Source organism: Trichogramma pretiosum, unplaced genomic scaffold (genome assembly GCF_000599845.2).
Source record: "Trichogramma pretiosum strain Unisexual culture from Peru unplaced genomic scaffold, Tpre_2.0 scaffold56, whole genome shotgun sequence".
Classification (NCBI taxonomy): domain Eukaryota; kingdom Metazoa; phylum Arthropoda; class Insecta; order Hymenoptera; family Trichogrammatidae; genus Trichogramma; species Trichogramma pretiosum.
In genome coordinates, this window is record NW_019641680.1 from 569,899 (window position 1) to 591,582 (window position 21,684).

At 42.9% G+C, this 21,684-nt stretch overlaps 1 protein-coding gene across 1 annotated transcript; it reads right to left on the reverse strand.

Annotated features, from left to right (window-relative positions):
• Positions 1-9,270: 9,270 nt before the first annotated feature.
• LOC106654729 (zinc finger protein 883-like) lies at positions 9,271-17,897 on the reverse strand. Its single transcript, XM_023460950.1, has 4 exons — positions 17,804-17,897; positions 17,626-17,740; positions 16,650-17,542; positions 9,271-10,604 (listed from the first exon to the last, which is right to left on the reverse strand). The coding sequence occupies exons 1-4, from the start codon at positions 17,857-17,859 to the stop codon at positions 9,785-9,787; spliced, it is 1,884 nt and encodes a 627-aa protein (XP_023316718.1). The 5' UTR covers positions 17,860-17,897; the 3' UTR covers positions 9,271-9,784.
• Between the last annotated feature and the right edge of the window lie 3,787 nt (positions 17,898-21,684).

Genomic DNA, 21,684 nt, shown 5'->3' on the forward strand with positions numbered 1-21,684 from the left:
TTCTATTCTCGCGAACTAATGCATCGAACGTGCGTACAGACGCGCGCGCTGCATAAACGCGTGCGGGGGGCCCACCGCAGATTCAGTACGACGATCGTAATCGAAGCAAATAATAGCTGGTATAAACGCGCGTACGTATAGCGGGAGAGTAGCGATTTCCACATTGATACGCGACGGCGGCGGCGTATAGCAGCGCGAGTTTGAAAATCACGAGCCGAGGATAAAAGGATTATGCGAGAGTGAGAGAGAGGCAGTTAAAGCTTCGGCTTTCTCTCGCTCACTCGCTCACGGGCTAGGTATACGCATTACGAGAGTCAGCTAGACTAAAACACACTCTGATGTAAAGCGGCGCTAATACGATTTTTTCTGTTTTTTTGGGGAGGAGGGAAAGTGGCAAAAGTGATCGAACGATCGGCGAGGGATAATTCGACGCGGCTAAACCTGTATCCGGGCTATATATATAGGTAAAACTACTCGGTCCGCGCGACGGATGCGCTTAAATCAGTCAAGCCCCTCGTTCTCATGGTGGAATAGAAGTAGCAGATAGCTAATACCGGTACATTACGTGTATCAATGAATCCGAAAAGAAATAATTGACTCGCTCGATGCGGATGTACAGAAGCTCGCGCAAGAGAGAGAGATTAAGCTCTTGTATCACGAAAACTCGGCTTCCTCGCTCCCCTTTTATTTTTTTCGGTATAGAGCTGCTGCGCTGCATTTTTGCATTATCAGCTCGCCGAAGGGATCCTCTATCCTATATAACGCCGCGCCGTAATGGTATATACAGAGCCGTGTCAGAAACAGGCGCGCCTCGATTGCTGCATGGCTGCTGCTGTTCCGAGGACGACGACGACGAGCTGCCATTGTCTGCTGCGCCGCCCATGTTATTACGGGAAATAGCCCACGCGCGTGTTTAGATAACGTGCGTAGGTAGTTACGTATTATACAGGGTTGACTTAACGTCGTCGACGATTACGATTGCCTTTATGTATATATGCGTGCAGCAGCATGAGTATAGTTGTTGTACAGCAGCGGGACGAGTGCGAGGGAGCTGAAAAATATTCACGGCTCGTTTACTGTACTGGTATATAGGGGTAGGGGTCACCAGTTTAGGCTGCACGCGCCCGTCGACGATTAAACATTCAACCTATGTGTACACGCGATGGGATTCGCGTTTCGTATTAAAGAGACGGGACGACGACGACGACGAGGCCATTGGCACACACCTTATATAAGCACCTCATTTTCAACGTAACGCGAGCGCGTCCGCCAACTTTGGACAAGGTCATTTGGGCCCCCCGAGAGGCAGCAGCAGTAGTAGTAGTAGTAGTAGTAATGGCAGTAGTAGAAGCACATATAGTAGTATATACCAGCGTCTATACCGACCCGAGACTCGGAGTTATATTGCCGCGCGTGCAGCGGGGCAAGTGCACGGAATCTAAAATCAATTCATAGCCGAGCTGCTTGGCCAAGCGAGGCGGCGACGACGACGACGACGGTGGTGGCACACTGCACACGTGTTTACGAGGCGCTAATGACGCTATATACCCGCCTCCTCGCTCGCTCTATCTCTGGGATTAATACCCCCTTGCAGTAACAGCAGCAGCCCACACACGTACGACGTGCAGTACTATAACGCGTAGACGTGTGGGTGTTATACTGCAGCAGAGTATACCACACGCGCGAGTATAGAGGTAACGTACGCGCGGCGGCTTATACCGTTCGAAAACTTATTGACATTCACGATGAGGCGCGATCCAAACTTGTAAATGCGTGACGACGCCGTCGAGGCGGCGGCGGCGGCCGCTCGCATACGTATATATAACATACTTCGCGTATATATTATATAATAATATCGCAAAAGTTTTTCAGTCATATTCAATACACGCGCAGTGGTGGAAGAAGAAGAAAAAAAACTCGTATAAATACTAATGATTATCGATGGCTTTTCTTATCTTCGAGCGAGAGAGATGGCCGAGAACTCGAAAATTTTTTCGAGCATATATCATGCGTATGTATATGCAGGCTGTCGGGAATACAAAATCATGAATTTCGATCTTTATATAAACACATCTCTCGAGGCCAAATAGATCGAGCGCGCCGCTATAAATGTATCGGATGCACTTTTGCAGTTGGTCATATTTTGGAAAAATGAATATCGACACGAGGTTGGCGGCGCGCGCGGAGTATTAAGGCTGGCGCTGGTGCTGGCGCTGGTGGATGGGATCAAGTTTTGAACGACCTACATATGCCAAATACATTTTCAGCGCCCGAGAGGCTAAAGGTAAAATGACTTTTTCAGTATATAAAGTTCGCGTTTTCTAGATATATGTATATACGTACACATATTATATATATATATATAACACGAGGCTTGCTTGTACTTGGGCGCATGCGGCACAGACATTTTTCAGCTGCATAAGTCTGAGAGAGAAAGAGAGAGAGAGAAAGTACATTACTCGCCAGTTTGCTTTTAATGCGTTGCTGCTGCCCTCGCTACTGCTGCTAGCTACTACTACTCCCTTCTTTTGCCGCGCGCACGCGAGGGCGGAGGGCGGAGGGCTCGAGCTTTTTGAAGACCTCGACACGGAGTTTAATGGACGCGCGCGCGGCGTGGCAGCACCGCAAAAGTCTTTGAATACACTTTTCCTGTGTGTTACATTGAGTGACACAAAAACTCTCTCGCTCGCCTATTATATATATATATCTATACATTATACTTTGTACCTCCTAGGTTTTCTCCGCTCTCTCTCTCTGTGATATATAGAGCGCCCTTTTGCGCGCGAAGACGATGCGGACGCGTCCGTGCGCAGCAGCAGCGGCGGCGGCAGCATCACTCGGATCTCTGCAATTAAAAAAGAAGAGAAGTCCGCTGGACACTTTTTGCTGCGAAAGGGAGCAGGAAAACATCATAACTTACAACGAACTCACAAGCCTAGCTATATATATAGCTAGCTTCGAGGGTAGGGTAATTTTCTTATCGAGTCCGCGGAATCATCGCGCGCGTGTGTGTATGTGTGCGCGCTGCTCTGTACACCCGAAAATGCAGATTGCAGCCTCGCCGCAGCAGCAGCAGCAGCGGCAGCCTCAACGTATGCCCGATCACGTTCGAGAGGGAGAAACAATTTAAAGTATCCCACACACACACGAGAGGAGAAGAGGAACGGTAAACAGACGCGGACGACTAGCCTGAAAGCTTCTCTCCTGCTGCTGCTGCGTGTAAAGGCCCCGGCGCATGCATGAGAGCTACCGCGTGTGCCACTATACTCTCTTTGCTCCTGTACGCGATGGTACGTGAATGTGTGTGTGTGTGCGTGAACACGTAAACTTACACGACGAGCCGAGCGTCGCTTTATACACTCGAGCTCGCAAGCTCCGGTGCTGCGAGCAGATATCTTGAAGCTATATAGAGGCTAGGCGCACACGTAGAATGGCTAAACTGACGAGGAGAGAGAGAGAGTTGGCTTACACAAACACACACGCGAGCAAAGCAGCCAGACACAGATTACACATATATAAGCTCTTTTAACACAAAGGCATTCATTGTCTGGAATTACAGCGGCAGTAGCGGGCCCCTCTCTGACCACCATAATGTGCAACAATATATAATGCCTCGCGCTAGCCCTGTGTCCTCGTTCGTGCATACATACTTTAGAGCACTTGTTTTTGTGGTGAAGCTTGTGCAAGCCTAGGCTACGTTCCCTCTCGCTCTCACCCTCTCTGTATGTTTAACGTATTATGTGTTCAGCAACAGCAGCAGCAGCTTTTACCAACACACCGACACAGACACACATGGCCAATAGGCTGCTGCTCTTATACCGAAAAGCTTGTTTCAAAATTAATAAAGCTCGAGACTCGCGCGCGGGCGCGTAAATGTAAAATTATTCGAGCGATGCGAGTAGCTGCGAGGCCTTTGAAGTGTGTAGTAGTAGTACAACACGCGCGAAAGCTCGAAAGCTCGAAAGAGAGAGAGAGAGAACGAGTATAAGCGAAGGAGCGTACGCACGTTGCCGTTTAAGTGCGACGATGATGATGATGCGGCGGCCTTTGGTCGAGGTGCGATTCGTGTAAATTGGCCGAAAAATCGCCGCTCGATTTTAGCTGCCGACGAGAGCTTTCGAGAGGGATAAGTGCGTATGCCTTGCTCTCCGTACATATATCCGCGCATGCAAACAGCCAGGAGCCATAGGGCTCTTCGGCAGACCGATAATTTAGCACCTATTTCTCTCTTTCCTCGCAATCGAGCGCGTACCCAGATATATATAGACGAGAGACAGAGAAGAAGTATAGGGAAAAGGTGGTGATACTGCCGGTAGTGCGAGCGAGCGAGTAAGCACTCTAGACTTCTCTCTTTCTTTCGCCACGCGCATGAAAATCCCGCAAGCTCGCAGACGCCGCGCGAGAGATAAAACCAAGCGAGGAGGCCGCCGCCGACAAACTCGCAGATTCAATTTAACGTTTTATATATATATATATATACCACCGGGGGTCCGTTGAAAAAAGCCAAAAGCACAGCGGCAGCAGCAGTCGAGAATCATTTATTTTGTATCGACCGAGCGCCCGATAAAAGCTTCCGAATTCGCCACGCTGTATATGTATACCCTGTAGCATTCATTCCTTTGGAATTTCCTTCGCCCCCCGCCTTTACTCTCCTTTCTTTTTTTTTTGTTACTTTCGGATAAGACGATGGGCTACAAAAACGAGTATCGAGCTTGCAGCAGCAGCAGCAGCAGCAGCAGCTCGGGCGAGGAGCGAAAAATACGGACGAGTAAAAGGCGCCCGAGAAAGAGTGAGGAAAGAGAACGAGGCGAAGAATATAGATAAGGTGTATATACCGTGGGCAGCGCCAGAAAGAGAGAAAGAGTGTTGCTTTACTCGTTGTTAGCCCCCCTCCCGTGAGCGAAGCTTTTCTTATTTTTGTTTTCCACGCGCCTCTGTGTATGTGTTTTTTTTTTGCATCGCCCTCGTTGTTGTTGTAACTACCTTTTTTTTTCGTTCCGTTAACCGGTCGTATATTTCACGTACACGTCGTTCAGTCCGGTGGTGTCCGACTACTACTACTACTACTACCACTCGTTCGCGCAGCAACACCAACCCCCCCTCACCCCCGCGCTTCGTCTCTTTTCAACACGAGCAGCCGCACCAGCACGAGCACCGCTATTTATACATCAGACTGTTCATAATCCGATGATCGACGACTATACCCCGCGCTGACCAATATTAAAGCTCGCGAGCCCCGCGCGCGTTGCATCGCATCGCGTCTTCTCGCAGCAGCAGCGGCAGCAGCGTAGCCTATATATCCTCTCTCGTGCACTAGCCCAGCTATTAAAACAGCACATTTATCACCTCGCTAAGGATGTATAGATGTATATATATATATGTGTACGGCTTTTACTCACACACAACGTATAAACGTGCGCGCGACGTGTGCCGCTGCAGCAGCAGCAGCAACAGCGAACGTTCATCGCCGCAGGTGTTAAATCAGCACTTCATATATCCTATAGATATAATAAATACACGTAGTCTCACCCTCTCTCTCTCTCTCTCTCTGTTTGTATGTGTGTATACACTATGAAGCGACGTCGACGCGGCATGGGTGATCTTCTTCGTCGTCGTTTTGTGGCCCCCGCGCCGATATAAATGGCTTCCCTTACGGTCATATGTTACGCGATGTTTGTCTATACATACAGCGTGTGAGTACGGCTATATATAATATCGCGATACGCATTTATTGTGTATGTGTGTGCGTGTCTGTGTGGGCCCTCGGCCAAAGCCAATTTTCGATATGCGCCACCACCCTCGGGTCGAGGCAGCAGCAGCAGCAGCAGCAGCAGCCGATCATCGCTCGTTGCGGCCGCAGAGTCTCCTATACTCTCTCTCTCAGTGTGTATTCGAATAAATATGACAAATGTGCGTGGGCTCGCTCGTTTGTTCGTATATAGATACACACGCGCATAAATGTGCGTCTGCTCGATGCCTTTTAAAAAATTAATTTATACATTTTATGCGCATAATCGTTTGTCCATACATTATCAACGAGCGATTATACGGTTTAATGATTTCGTACATTATATACATTTCGCTTCTGTGTGTTGCGGCCTATGTGTATCCGTTCAACTTGTCAATTGCACCATGATACCCGCGCGCTATGATAACGTCCTGTTTCCCCGCAGTACCTTTGATCACAATACATATAACGACGAGCGAAATTTAAAATTTTCATTAACTGCGTTGATCCCCGATTGATGTCCTTTCCAATCTATATATAGCCTCCGCAAGTTTTTATAATTTTTACAAATATTTGCGATGAGATTTTTTCCTTATAATGGCGTAGGTACACGGAAATCTTTTACGCAGCGCGCCACGATTTCGTAGAAAAAAAGCCCCGTACGCGCTCGGGAAAACTAAAGACGGAGAACAAAGGCAAGAAGCGTACGGTGTACTCGGACTAAAACCCGTGAGTTGTTGCAACTTTTCTGGAAATAAACGATCCCCGCGAGAGAGTGAGAGGGCTAGAGCAACTATAAGCCAGCAGCAGCAGCGCACGCAAAAAAAGGCAGCTCATGAAGCTATTTAGCCACATTAGTACTCGCAAGCTCTAGGCGCATGAAAAGAAGTAAAATGCATTTATCTTTTGTTGCGCGCGGGGTAGTTCTTACCTCGGTCTCTCCAGTCTCTCTCTCTCTCTCGGACTAGCTTAGCTCCGAGTACGCGCGCAGCGCGAAACCAACAAACGAACAACCAAAAAAATAGACTCAAAAAAAAAAGCTCGCAAAGCTCGAGAGGATAATTATATAAAATATGTACGGAGCAATTAATTTCGCCGTCTAAATAATACAACCGAAAGATAATGGACAAAACTCGCGCGCGCGCGTCGATGCGACGAGTAGTCGCTATATATTCAGGTGAAAAACTCGCGCTCGTGACGATATATCCAATTATTAAACGAAACGAAAGATTATTTATATATGCGAGAGAGAGAGCTTGCGCACCGTATAAGAAAGACACAAGGAGCTTTACGCTTAGGGCAGTGGTGAGCTTTCGCACATACCCACACGGACAAAGAAAGCTCGAGACACCGCGCGCGAGCTTGCATGAATTAATCAAAGCGTTTAAGGCACGCGCGACAATGCCAAATCCCCGAAATTGCCCGCAACGCGAGACAGCGAGCGAAACAAGTAGACGAGAACTACTCGAGTTTGCTGCTGCTGCGGCTTGCGAGACACAAACTGTGCTCCGCTCCGTATATATGCGAGGAGCTGCTGAACGTGTATGTAGTACGATATCGCGTTAGTAGCCGCTGCTCTTCGTCGAGTCTTGCGGGGTCTCGGCTCCTGCCGCAGTGTGTGTGTACGCGTCGTCCTCGTCGTCTCGGGAGATTTAAGCTTTAAAGCTACTGCCGCCTGCGCTGCTGCTGTGAGTTGGGTACCGGGCGCAAGAGCCGAGAGAGGAGGAATGTACCGAGGGGAACGACCAAGGCGACCATTAGCATATTTATTAGATGTCACTCACGTTGGTCTAGTTACCCAGATGAAAAGCATTTCCTTACTCGCTCATATATATATATATACGGTGGTGTGCGTCCGAGGCGTGCGTGATGCTGCTGCTGCACGTTGCGAGAGAGCTCGAGTTGCAGCTATAGTGCGTACATTATCATCATTAAGAAATTTGTGTGTGTGTGCTCGTGAGCGCGCGGTGTGTAATTACTTTTGACGACGTACTTTCTCCCTCGCTTCTGTCTCTTCTTCTTTTTCTCGCCTGTCTCAATTCTCTCTTGGTGCGGCGTATACGCGCGTCGTGGCTCGTTTGAATTAAGCTCTGTTTAATAATGACGATTCATCGCGGTCGTCAGCGCGAGTCATCGTTGATCTCGACGTTGTAATTCCCCGTCTCAATATGGCGGCGTCGAGAAACGTCGATTTCAATCGAACGCATTATATATACGCGTACACGCGAGATCTTGCGTGGGTGGCGCGTGCACACACACACGCACGCATAATAATATAATAATAATGAACGCAAAGCGCACGTATATCGGCTAATTAACCGTCTCGGTTTCGCTCCATTAGCGCGTACATAATTTAATACTTATTAATTTAACATCAAAGCTCCGTATACATATATTTTGAGCGAATCGGCGTACAATCGATACATAAATCAGCGCGCAGTTTTATCGCGCGTTTAAAAACGCGTCGTCGAACAGCAGCAGCAGCAGCCCATTAGTGCTCGCTCACTTTTTTCTTTTTATACCACCACTATAAATTATACATCAATCTCGCTCGCCGAGCTCCAGTATTAAATACGTGATCGATGAAGTAATTAAAAATTTCGCAGCCAATATATATGCGCGTGGGGATCGGGGGAGAGCTTGCGGAAGTCGGCGATTGCCTCTTGTCGAGTTGCCGGATTGTGTGTGTGTGTGTGTGTGTGTACTTTGTACGTCGATATACATGTATACAGTCGCTCGACTCCAAACTGCTGCCAGTTCGCTTATAAACATGCGCGACAAGTATCAACTTGCAAAAGACACATTATACCTGCGTCTCGGGGAGGCAGAGCACGAGTCGAGCGACAACTTCGCGATCGCTTACTCGAGTATAAGCTCGAGCAAATGAGTTGAAACGCGTATTACGTACACGATAGTGCTCGCGCACTTTTTCCGATGCAAAAATGAGATGGACTAGAATGTAGCGTGAGTATTTTGAGAATTGGTTGTAGAGTGGCGCTTGTAACGGAATGGGTCGATTTTCAGTTTATCGACTGTACAAGTGCAAGGTTCGATTCAGTTTCCAGTGATAGGAGGCGTAGACATAATTATGTTAAGAGACGAAATTCGTAGGGTTCAAGAATTTTATGAGGGATTTTTATTTATATATCACTTTGTATAATATAAAATTGATGACAATTCAAGAGGTTCGGGAAAATTACTATTTTCCTGTTTATAAAAATTGAACAACTTTTTGAAATAAATGTCCAGTTAGTACTAGTTAGTAGTTTAAAAACAAACTACATTTTAATAAGTATAAAGTCAGTTACTCTAGTTGCGGAACGTTGCAAAAGTAAAAATAAAAATTAGATGTTGTTTTTACATAATTAATAAGATAACATACTTATTAATTTTGGCGAAATTAATTATATCGTGATTAATAAAACTTGTGGACCAGGTTTTTGTTCAAATTAATTCGATTTTAAAACCTTACATTGCCATTAGTATTTAATAGATTTGAAAATTTACATGTTCTATAAAATTTAAATATTCTATACATAATCTGTTTACATGCTCTATAAATGATTCTCACAGTCCGTTTTATATTGTACATGTAAAATTGATCGAGATTATTGTGAACGGAGTTTTTTTAAAGTTATTGACCCGAGTTTACGTCTAATTGCTTTAAACAAATAGTAAATATTGGATTTTTTACCAAAGTCATCAAAAAATTTAAGAAGAGGCTCTAGTCCGCTCAGTATTAAATGGAAACATTAGACTTCATCATAAAAAAATTTGGGTTTTCGAAGCTCCTCCTTGTGTCAATGTCTATCCTCACATAGAATAGCTCTTATCAGTGATACCATATTGCATCGAATTATTATGAGTTTGGCGATTGGTTTTTTTTAAATTTCTTTCCATTCGTAGCGTGAAGGTAAATGCTTTATGTGGGTTTGGAGAGTGACTTGATGAGCGAATTTATTTCCGAATGCATCACAGGTTTGAGTGATACCTTGTGGCGATGATCGTACGTGCCTATTGAGATCACTCTTTTGTGCATACGTCTTTCCGCAGATATCACAGGTTTGGCTGATACCTTGGTTCAATGGGTTCACCATCGTGGTCAGGCTGCGACATTTCATCTTGATCTTCTTGTGGTGCAATTTGGTCTCGAGGCAAAATTGTCTCGTTGCCGGCGAATTCGACTCGAGCCTGGGCTGCCTCGGGCTGCTCCTGACGAACAGGTTCTGCTGGGATTTGGTCTCGAAGTTGCTGCTCGTTGGAGTGATTGGAGGCCGGCCTCGTAGCCGGGCTAGCTCGACTCGAACCTGGGCGGGTCGGTCTGGCTTCCGACGACGAGCTTGGGACTCTGTCCGTAGAGTGAGTCTTCATGTGGCTGCTGAGTCCATCTTGGCGATGGGTTGCGTACTCGCACAGTTGACACTTGTAAGGCTTCTGGACGGTGTGGATGCGCCGATGGTCCATCATTTCTTTGAACGTGCTGAACTGTTGGCCGCATTCGCGGCAGGTACAGAGTTTTTTCTCGGTGTGGATGCGCCGATGGGCGTTCATGACGTCTGACCTGTTGAACCCTTGGCCGCATTCGGGGCAGGTGTAGGGTTTTTCCTCGGTGTGGATGCGCCGATGGGTGTTCATGACGTCTGACCTGTTGAACCCTTGGCCGCATTCGGGGCAGGTGTAGGGTTTTTTCTCGGTGTGGGTGCGCATGTGTCGCTTAAGATTGCGTTCGTAAGGGTAGCTATTATTGCACAGGTCGCAGGGGTAGGGCTTCTTCCCGATGCATTTGAGCTTGTGTCGCTTACGATCTTGTTTACGGGTGAAACTTTTATGGCACAGGTCGCAGGGGAAGGTCCCGTCCTGGACGCTCTCACTGTTGCTATTGGTCGTCGTAAAAATTTACATCAATAAAATTTTTCAAATAAATTACGGTTTTGCTGTTTGCATGCTCTTTAAATTATTTTCACAGTCAGTTTCATATATTAATAATGGATAGAGCTTATTGTGAGCTCAGTGTATTTGAAGTTATTGATTCGAGTTTACGTATAATTGCTTCAAACAAATAGTGTATATTGGATTTTTTACCAAAGTCATAAAAAAAATTTAAGAAGAGGCTTCAGTCCGCTCAGTATTAAATGGAAACATTGGACTTCATAGCGTCATAAAATAGCTCTTATCAGAGATACCATTTTGCATCGAATTAATATGAGTTTGGAGATTAATTACTTTTAGAAACTTTTTTTCGCGCGGGGCGTGAAAGTAAATGCTTTAAGTGGATTTGAAGAGTGACTTAATGCGCGAATTTATTTCCGTATACATCACAGGTTTGGCTGATACCTTGGTTCAATGGGTTCACCATCGTGGTCTGGCTGCGACATTTCGTGTTGATCTACTTGTGGTGCAATTTGGTCTCGAGGCAAAATTGTCTCGTTGCCGGCGAGTTCGATTAGAGCCTGGGCTGCCTCGGGCTGCTCCTGATGAACAGGTTCTGCTGGGATTGCTCCCGACGACGACGACGACGAGCCTAAGACTCTGTCCGTAGAGTGAGTCTTCATGTGGTTGCTGAGCCAATCTATGCGATGGGTTGCGTACTCGCACAGTTGACACTTGGAAGGCTTCTGGACGGTGTGGATGCGCCGATGGTTTATCATTTCTTCGAACGTGATGAACTTTTGGCCGCATTCGGGGCACTCATTCTTGGGCTTGTTCCCGGTGCATTTGAGCATGTGTCGGTTACGAACGTTTTTATGGCTGTAGCTTTTATTGCACAGGTCGCAGGGGTAGGGCTTGTCCTGGGCGCTCCGACTGTTGCTATTGTTCGTCGTGCCGGACTCGAACGAGTTGTGGTGCGGCATCGAGTTGGGCGACGACGTCGATGGACGGGGATTTCCGGGCGACCAATTTCTCGTTGGTACCTTCGAGTCCGAGTGGCGGCGATTGACGCTGCCCTGAAGATTCAGCCGGTTCGCGCTAGGCCGCGACCTTTCATCTTGATCTTCTTGTGGTGCAATTTGGTCTCGAGGCAGAATTGTCTCGTTGCCGGCGAGTTCGACTCGAGCCTGGACTGCCTCGGGCTGCTCCTGATGAACAGGTTCTGCTGAGATTGCTCTCGACGACGACGACGACGAGCCTAAGACTCTGTCCGTACAGTGAGTCTTCATGTGTCTGGTAAGCCCATTTTTGCGATAAGCTGCGTAATCGCACAGTCGACACTTGAAGGGCTTCTCGCCGGTGTGGAGGCGCAAATGGATGTTCATGTCGTCTAAGCTGTTGAACCCTTGGTCGCATTCGGGGCAGGTGTAGGGCTTGTTCTCGGTGTGGGTGCGCATGTGTCGCGTATGATCGTATTTTCGGGCGAAGCTTTTATCGCACAGTTTGCAGGGGTAGGGCATGTTACCGGTGTGGGTGAGCATGTGTTGCGTAAGATCGTATTTTCGAGTGTAGCTTTTATCACACAGGTCGCAGGGGTAGGGCTTGTCCTGGGCGCTCCGACTGTTCCTATTCGTCGTGACGGAATGGAACAAGTTGTGGCGTGGCATCGAGTTGGGCGACGACGTCGATGGACGGGGATTCCCGGGCGACCAATTGCGGTACGTCGGTACCTTCGAGTCCGAGTGGCGGCGATTGACGCTGCTCTGAAGATTCTGCGGGTTCTCGCTAGGCGTGCAGGGCTGCAAGATAAACTGCATTAGATGACTGTCGAGTAAAGTAACAGTGTTCGTTCCTATTTCATTTTCCTTGACGGATTCGCTGTCGATTTGCGTTTCCAATTCATTTGCATCACCCTCGGTAACTTTTTCTTCTATATCTTTAGTTTCTGTGTTAATGATGTTTCTAGTGGAACCATCTCCGCTGAAATCTGTTTCCCGTGAGTCGTTCGGCGAGTCATCCTCAATGACTGCTAGTGAATTATAGGTCTGTCAGAAAATCGAAATAAAATATGAAATAGTTTATAAAGAAATAATAGAAATACTGGTCTGTCAAAATAATAAATTGTTACAGAATTATTTTCTTGCTGAAATTGGGAGAGCTGACTATTGTTAGTATCGGGCGAATCGTCAAACACATTGTGATCATTGACGATAAGCAGCACCTCACTAGCTTCTTCTCTTATTCTGTAATAATGTCGATACAGTCATGTTTTATGTTATATTCTCGTATTTTTATTTGAATTTTACCTGTCTGCACCGTCGGATGAACCGTTATTTTCCATCTTATTCTGTAAGATTCTCATATACGACTAATCTTTCTGTACTAGTGTTGATTTCTAAACTCGCTTTCATTGATTTTAATAATATTTAGGAACCATGCCTTGAAAATTGAAATTAGGTGATGTGAACATGTCAAAACAAAGTTATTATATCATTTAATCAATCTCCTACTTTAATTATACATTTTTCTTCTCTTGTTTTTTAGTTAAAAACATGTAATAAGTTGTGCAGCTTTCGCATATTTGTGATATTGAGATCAATCCTATAAGATGAGGTGAATTCGCTTCAAAAGTGTGATATCGCCCCCAAAAAAATATAATAGAAAATCAAATCGAACGATCTAGAAGATCAGAGCTCTCTCGCCGAGCTCCGGTATTACATACGTGATCGATGAAGTAATTAAAAATTTCGTAGTCAATATATATGCGAGCGGGGATCGGGGAGAGCTTGCGGAAGTCGGCGATTGCCTCTTGTCGAGTGGCCGGATTGTGTGTGTGTGTGTGTGTGTGTGTGTGTACTTTGCACGTCGATATACATATACACATGGTTAATTCTCCCGAAGTCTGCTTTTTGCATGTCTTTATGCCATATTCTTAAACTAGTAAAGATGAGCCAAAACTGGCTCGGTCATTCATTCAATATTGTTGTATTCTTCATGATAGGACATAAATATTTCAATTTTTTAGGGTCAGTTAAATTTGCCGTGAAGATATACATGCCAAATGTCACCTCCGTGGCATGTCTACATCTCAAAATCAACTCTATTTGCATGTATCGTGCATTCTCATTAGCATCTGACCCTATAATAACTATGAGACCAGCTTCTATACATCCAGAGTAAAGTTTAAGTCTATTATAGGGCTTTGAAAAATGTTTTAAAAAAATTTCCCACGCAATTGAAAAATGTCTCGGATTTTAATCATGCTTCTGAATAATTTCAAACATACCGCCTGCTTTGGGTCGCTAACTCATTTTTGATGTCGCTAGATACGTAAATGTCAAGTATTATAGCCCAGCTTTCGATTGGTGTAGGTTGCGGGTTCAAATTTTACATTTTATCGATGCTGCGATAATTATTCTATTAAAAAATTCACGTGTGTCAAAAAGACTGTCACCTCCGTGGAGATGAATATTTCGAGCTATAATGATTCTTTTTAACCGCTCGCCCCGTCAAAAGACTCGTTTTTCATGACCAAATTTCGGGTTGTGCGGAAAGTTTTGTGCGTTTCTTATTTTTCTTACATAGTTGATCAAAGCAGCGATTTGTCACCTCCGTGTGTGTCACCTCCGTAACCGAAAATAGTCGATTTTAAGCATAAAATCGGACATAGTTTTCGTAAAACGAAATCTCAAAGCCCCAGATTCAATAATTATTCATATTTTATGGTTTAAAAAAGGGTAAACTAGTTCGCGCCGTTCAATATGACAAAAAAATTTTCACCATTTTTTCGTTTTCCATACCCGAAAAAGCAGACTTCGGGAGAATCAACCATTTACAGTCGCTTGACTCCGAACTGCTGCCAGTTCGCTTATAAACATGCGCGACAAGTATCAACTTGCAAAAGACACATTATACCTGCGCCTCGGGGAGGCAGAGCACGAGTCGCGACAACTTCGGGATCGCTTGCTCGAGTATAAGCTCGAGCAAATGAGTTGAAACGCGTATTACGTACACGATAGTGCTCGCGCACTTTTTCCGATGCAAAAATGAGATGGACTAGAATGTAGCGTGAGTATTTTGAGAATTGGTTGTAGAGTGGCGCTTGTAACGGAATGGGTCGATTTTCAGTTTATCGACTGTACAAGTGCAAGGTTCGATTCAGTTTCCAGTGATAGGAGGCGTAGACATAATTATGTTAAGAGACGAAATTTGTAGGGTTCAAGAATTTTATGAAGGATTTTTATTTATATATCACTTTGTATAATATAAAATTGATGACAATTCAAGAGGTTCGGAAAAATTACTATTTGCCTGTTTATAAAAATTGAACAACTTTTTGAAATAAATGTCCAGTTAGTACTAGTTAGTAGTTTAAAAACAAACTACATTTTAATAAGTATAAAGTCAGTTACTCTAGTTGCGGAACGTTGCAAAAGTAAAAATAAAAATTAGATGTTGTTTTTACATAATTAATAAGATAACATAAAAATTCCCTAAGATATTTTGGTAGTCGTGATCACCCCTGATCATATTTATATCGTGATTCCCTAACGGTAACATGGTGAAAAAAAATCAAAAACTTGATTTTTGGCAAAAAATTTTACGTTTTTTTTCGTATAAGTAGCCATAACTTTTTTATTACGCAAAGAATCGAAATTTCAAGCTCAGTTTCTGAAAGAACATTAAATTTTACATCTAAACAGGTCCATACGAAACTTTTTGGAGGCCTCAAACTACAAAAAAAATCGCTGCGAAAACCAACAAAAAAATCGAGCATTTTGGTCGTTAATGGGTTAATTAGATTTTAAAACCTTACATTGCCATTAGTATTTAATAGATTTGAAAATTTACATGTTCTATAAAATTTAAATATTCTATACATAATCTGTTTACATGCTCTATAAATGATTCTCACAGTCCGTTTTATATTGTACATATAAAATTGATCGAGATTATTGTGAACGGAGTTTTTTTAAAGTTATTGACCCGAGTTTACGTCTAATTGCTTTAAACAAATAGTAAATATTGGATTTTTTACCAAAGTCATCAAAAAATTTAAGAAGAGGCTCTAGTCCGCTCAGTATTAAATGGAAACATTAGACTTCATCATAAAAAAATTTGGGTTTTCGAAGCTCCTCCTTGTGTGAATGTCTATCCGCACATAGTATAGCTCTTATCAGTGATACCATTTTGCATCGAATTAATATGAGTTTGGCGATTGGTTTTTTTTTAAATTTCTTTCCATTCGTAGCGTGAAAGTAAATGCTTTATGTGGGTTCGGAGAGTGACTTGATGCGCGAATTTATTTCCGAATGCATCACAGGTTTGAGTGATACCTTGTGGCGATAATCGTACTTGCCTATTGAGATCACTCTTTTGTGCATGTCTTTTTGCAGATATCACAGGTATGGGTGATACCTTGGTGCAATGGTTTTACCATCGTGGTCAGGCGGCGACGTTTGATCTTGATCTTCTTGTGGTGCAATTTGGTCTCGAGGCAAAATTGTCTCGTTGCCGGCGAGGTCGACTCGAGCCTGGGCTGCCTCGGGCAGCCTGACGAACAGGTTCTGCTGGGATTTGGTCTCGAAGTTGCTGCTCGTTGGAGTGATTGGAGGCCGGCCTCGTAGCCGGGCTAGCTCTGCTCGAACCTGGGCGGGTCGGTCTGGCTTCCGACGACGAGCTTGGGACTCTGTCCGTAGAGTGAGTCTTCATGTGGTTGCTGAGCCAATCTTTGCGACGGGTTGCGTACTCGCACAGTTGACACTTGTAAGGCTTCTGGATGGTGTGGATGAGCCGATGGTTAATCATTTCTTCGAACGTGCTGAACTTTTGGCCGCATTCGGGGCAAGTTTTTTTGAGCTTGTTCCCGATGCATTTGAGCTTGTGTCGCGTATGATTGTATTGTAGGGCAAAGCTTTTATCGCACAGTTGACACTTGAAGGGCTTCTCGCCGGTGTGGGTGAGCATGTGTCGCTTACGATCTTGTTTTCGGGTGAAGCTTTTATCACATAGGTAGCAGGGGTAGGGCTTGTCTTGGACGCTCTCACTGTATCTATTGTTCGTCGTGACGGACTCGAACGAGTTGTGGCACGACATCGAGTTGGGCGACGACGTCGATGGACGGGGATTCCCGGGCGACCAATTGCGGTAAGTCGGTATCTTCGAGTCTGCTGGGATTGCTCCCGACGACGACGACGAGCCTAAGACTCTGTCCGTAGAGTGAGTCTTCATGTGGTTGCTGAGCCAATCTTTGCGACGGGTTGCGTACTCGCATAGTCGACACTTGAATGGATGGATGAGCCGATGGTTTATCATTTCGTCGAACGTGCTGAACTGTTGGCCGCATTCGGGGCAGGTGTAGGGTTTTTTCTTGGTGTGGGTGCGCATGTGTCGCTTAAGATTGCGTTCGTAATCGTAGCTATTATTGCACAGGTCGCAGGGGTAGGGCTTCTTTCCGATGTATTTGAGCTTGTGTCGCGTACGACTTTGTTTACGGGTGAAACTTTTATTGCACAGATTGCAGGGGTAGGGCTTGTCCTGGGCGCCCTCACTGTTGCTATTGTTCGTCGAAGTGGACTTGAAGGAGTTGTGGCGCGGCATCGAGTTGGGTGACGACGTCGATGGTCGGGGATCCCCGGGCAACCAATTGCTCGTCGTCGCGTCCGAGTCCAAGATAACAGTGCTCGTTCCCATTTCATTTTCCTTGACGGATTCGCTGTCGATTTGCGTTTCCAATTCATTTGCATCACCCTCGGTAACTTTTTCTTCTACGTCTTTAGTTTCTGTGTTAATGATGTTTCTAGTGGAACCATCTCCGCTGAAATCTGTTTCTCGTAAGTCGTTCGGCGCGTCGTCCTCAATGACTGCTAGTGAATTCGGGCCAGGCCTTGGGCGAAACAACAAAAATTCCGTTAAGTCCAATGAGACTCCCTGAGGCGAAGAGGTCTGTCAGAAAATCGAAATAAAATATGAAATAGTTTGTAAAGAAATAATAGAAATACTGGTCTGTTAAAATAATAAATTCTTACAGAATTATTTTCTTGCTGAAATTGGGACAGCTGACTATTGTTAGTATCGAGCCAATCATCAATCACATTGTGATCATTGACGATAAGCGGCACCTCACTAGCTTCTTCTCTTATTCTGTAATAATGTCGATACAATCATGTTTTATGCTATATTCTCGTATTTTTATTTGAATTTTACCTGTCTGCACCGTCGAATGAACCGTTATTTTCCATCTTATTCTGTAAGATTCTCATATACGACTAATCTTTCTGTACTAGTGTTGATTTCTAAACTCGCTTTCATTGATTTTAATAATATTTACGAACCATGACTTGAAAATTGAAATTAGGTGATGTGAACATGTCAAAACAAAGTTATTATATCATTTAATCAATCTCCTACCTAATGAATTGCGAATGGGCTCATAAAAATAAATATATTCTTATACTTTAATAATACATTTTTCTTCTCTTGTTTTTTAATTAAAAACGAGTAATAAGTTATGCAGCCTTCGCATATTTGTGATATTGAGATCAATCCTATAAGATGAGGTGAATTCGCTTCAAAAGTGTGATATCGCCTACAAAAAAATATAATAGAAAATATAATAGAAAATTAAATGGAACGATTTAGAAGATCAGAGTTCGAATAACATGAGATGTGTCGATAGACGAGTTGCAGGCGACTCGCGTCACCAAAGCAGAGACAAAGAAGCAAGTCTCACGAAAACAGAGTTCCTATAGTTTTTTAGCCGCTGAAACCGTTGCTAACCTAAAATTACACTTCGAAAATCTTGTAACTGAAAATTTTGATCTGTCTTGTTCGCGACTCTGACCAGTGCGGGTCTTTTTTCAGTGTCCTCTGTTTCTGTGCCACAGCCTCTTTGTCTCTGCCTCTGTGCCACGACGCCTCCAGCCGTCTGCACCAATGATCTTCAACAATCTACTTATAAAAAAGAGATGGACCTCAAAGTGAAGCATCGAAAAACGACGTCTGATTGGCTGACACTGACGACGACACTCGACGTGAGCCGACTCGATACGAGCGCCTGCGTTGCAAACTGTTTTAACTTTGACGCGCGCGAAGCGCGTTTGAAATTTACTATTTCTGAACTATTTCTGAATCTTTAACTAACCTCAAAACACGACTGAAAAAATTGATACTCGCGAAGCGCGTTTAAAACGTCTTGTGTAAGTCATAAATTGTAATAAATCCTTTTCTATTTCGAAATGCTTGTTTCTAACTTCATTTATTTTTTTTCCATCTCTAAATAATTTAATCTCTTATAAAACAATACAACTCCTAATGTCATCACATCACCTGAGGCGATCAATGGGTAACCATTTCGCCTTGTGGAAAGTGACCCTCCTTCCCTCACTACGTTTTATGATATTTTAAACTGCATAGATACACGGAAGTATGCCAGCGCTATAAGACGTCTCGTCTTGGCACTAATAAAAATACATACAAGACCACAGTAACCGTAAGGTTGCAAAAGTCCCGTCTCCCGATGTGACAAAAGTTTCTGGTGAAAACTTAATTAATCCTTTGTTTAAAAATGATAAGCAGTTCTGTTTAACGTGTCTCCACACGCTTTTTACCAGTTCTAGTTATCAGCCATGAAAATTGTATAACATGGATTGCGTATGGTTTTCATTTTACAACGTTTCATGAGGTCTCGAAGTCCTTTAAAATTATTTTGGATATTTCAAGTATTTTTCACCAATTTTAATTGATAAAAAATGTCCTTATTATGAATAAAATATCATAATTATATGAAATAATTTTTTTGTGCACATTGTTGAGTCTAATAGCCTGGTAGAAGTGCTCAACATTTATAATTAATGCTCAAAAAATGGTAATTTTGGAAATGTTTTAAATTACGTTACCAATAACGGTTTGGTTTTTTCTGTTTTTCATATTTAAAAATTTGAATCAGTTTTCAACCACTTGAGGCACAATAATGCACTTCAAGCCTCAACCGCTAGATGGCGAGTACCTTTATGTGAAAATCTGCAAGTGGCAAAGCAATAATAACTGTATAATATAATATTTGACTAAGTAAAACGCAGAAAAAGTAGCCATGAAATTTTGAGAATTTCTATCAGAATACCTGTATATTGGCGAAACAATTAATGAAAAACTCACCCGATCACGTTATACGAAGAGACAACGATGCAAAGCTGGATATTATCAATGACACTTATTAAAGAATCAATACGCTCTGTGAGTTCCAAATTGACGACAGAGCGTATAAATTCTAAAATGAATATCGAGATAATTAAATTGCCGCTGCAGACGTCGAGTCGTCGTCGTCGCTGTTGTTTTTCCTTGCTCCTAGCTGCTTCCACTAATGCTGCAAAAGATACAAAAGTGCGGAATCTATCGGAAAAAAATAATTATGAGCGAGTAAATTTTTTAAATTTTTATTATAGCGTTTCTATAATAAATGTACAACTTCTCATACATTTCTTTATTTTCAGTTTGCTTAAACAACTATAATCCACGATTTTTCTTTTTTTTCGCTTTTTTTTTTTTTATATTTGTTCATTGCGTATGTGAGTTGTCGGTGTGTGTCGCGTGGGTGTGTCTGTGTCGGCATCATCAGTGTTAAATAATACGCCATTTTCAAGAGGTACTCGTAACGTGGATACAGTGTAGGCAATTAGATAATAATATTCAAATCGTTTGTTTGTTTTTTTTTGTTTTAAGCACTCGAAAGGGTAAAAGTACCCGACTTGAGCTTCGTCGACGTCCCGCAGTTATCAAAATTTTTAATAAATTATTAATTCCCACTTCGCGTAAATGTACATAAATTTGTTTTTATATTATCATATACACGTTACAATATTGAGAGCGTGAAAGACTTTGAACAGGATTAGACCAAAGCTTTGACTACGTGTTACGTTCATTATTTTACGGTATATAATGTAACGGAAAATCGTGACAGGTAGACAATTGGACCCCTCGATGAAAGATGAGAATCGCGCGACATCTTCGGAAAAACATCCTCACTTTCTCGTCTATTGGTTAAAAGGTCACATGAGTTTATATAGTTCAGGAAGTTTTATATACGTATAATCTTGCGGGTCATCGACGAGATTTTTTTCGAATGGTACGCCATCAATCTACAAACATTCGATCAAGTCGCATTTTTTATATCTTTTTAAATTTCTTTCCTTAAATTACTCCTTCGAGTAAGCCTTTTATGCGACACGTGTATGCTCCTTTTCTCCTTCTTTAATTTCTTTTTTTGCTTTGTATCTGCCAAATTTTATACCATTTGTGAAGTTAGCGTGCGATTCTTAGTTCGTTCTTGTTAATCTTATCTAAAGAAGCGCTTTATATTGTTTAATATATAAGTAGTAATACATATTTAAATCTTTTATCTTTTATATTTTTATATGAATAAAAGTAAAATTTCAATCACCAACGAATCTCGATTCTACGATTGAATAACAACGTATCATAGATTTCATATTATGTTTTAATTTTCTCATAATAAGCTGGAAACAAATTTGATTTTAAATGTATAATTAGTACCTATTTAAATTTAATTCAATTTTTTTCTTCATAACGTCATGTAATATATCATCTTTTACAGGCTACTCTGAAATAATCGGTCGTAATTTTTCAATGGATAATTTATTTAGACGATTTTTACTTTAGATTAATTGTATTATCAGAGTTTACTTTTAGAATTTACTTGTCAACGAGAATCATTGCTTTTAATATTACGAATGCGATACAATATAATGATCACAACAGACTGTCGTGTAATCTGATGGTACTGGATTTGAAATTTATTTTATTTTATTTTTTTCGTTTTATTGGTACAGTGGAAGTCAAAAAGTTTTTGTTGCTTATCTCGGCTTTTACATGTTATATATTTATATATTTTTTTACCTATGTCCTTCTGAAAGAAATATGCATTTCTTTTTTATCTTTAATCTCGACTCTGGGATATCTCGTCGGGTTGGTACGTATGTAAGAAATGCATATTTTTTATGGTAAAGATTTTAAAAAGTTGCCTCTACGCGTTATAATCATACATTTTATTTTTTTATTGTAATTTACTA

Bases quoted from the DNA above. Each gene is read 5' to 3' on its own strand.
- LOC106654729 (XM_023460950.1), bottom strand. From the start codon at position 17,859: ATGAGAATCTTACAGAATAAGATGGAAAATAACGGTTCATTCGACGGT. The intron at 17,543-17,625 runs GTAAGAATTTAT...ATTTTCTGACAG, and splicing joins TTCAGCAAGAAAATAATTCT to ACCTCTTCGCCTCAGGGAGT. The intron at 10,605-16,649 runs ATACAGTGAGAG...GACGACCAATAG, and splicing joins TCCGTCACGACGAACAATAG to CAACAGTGAGAGCGTCCAGG.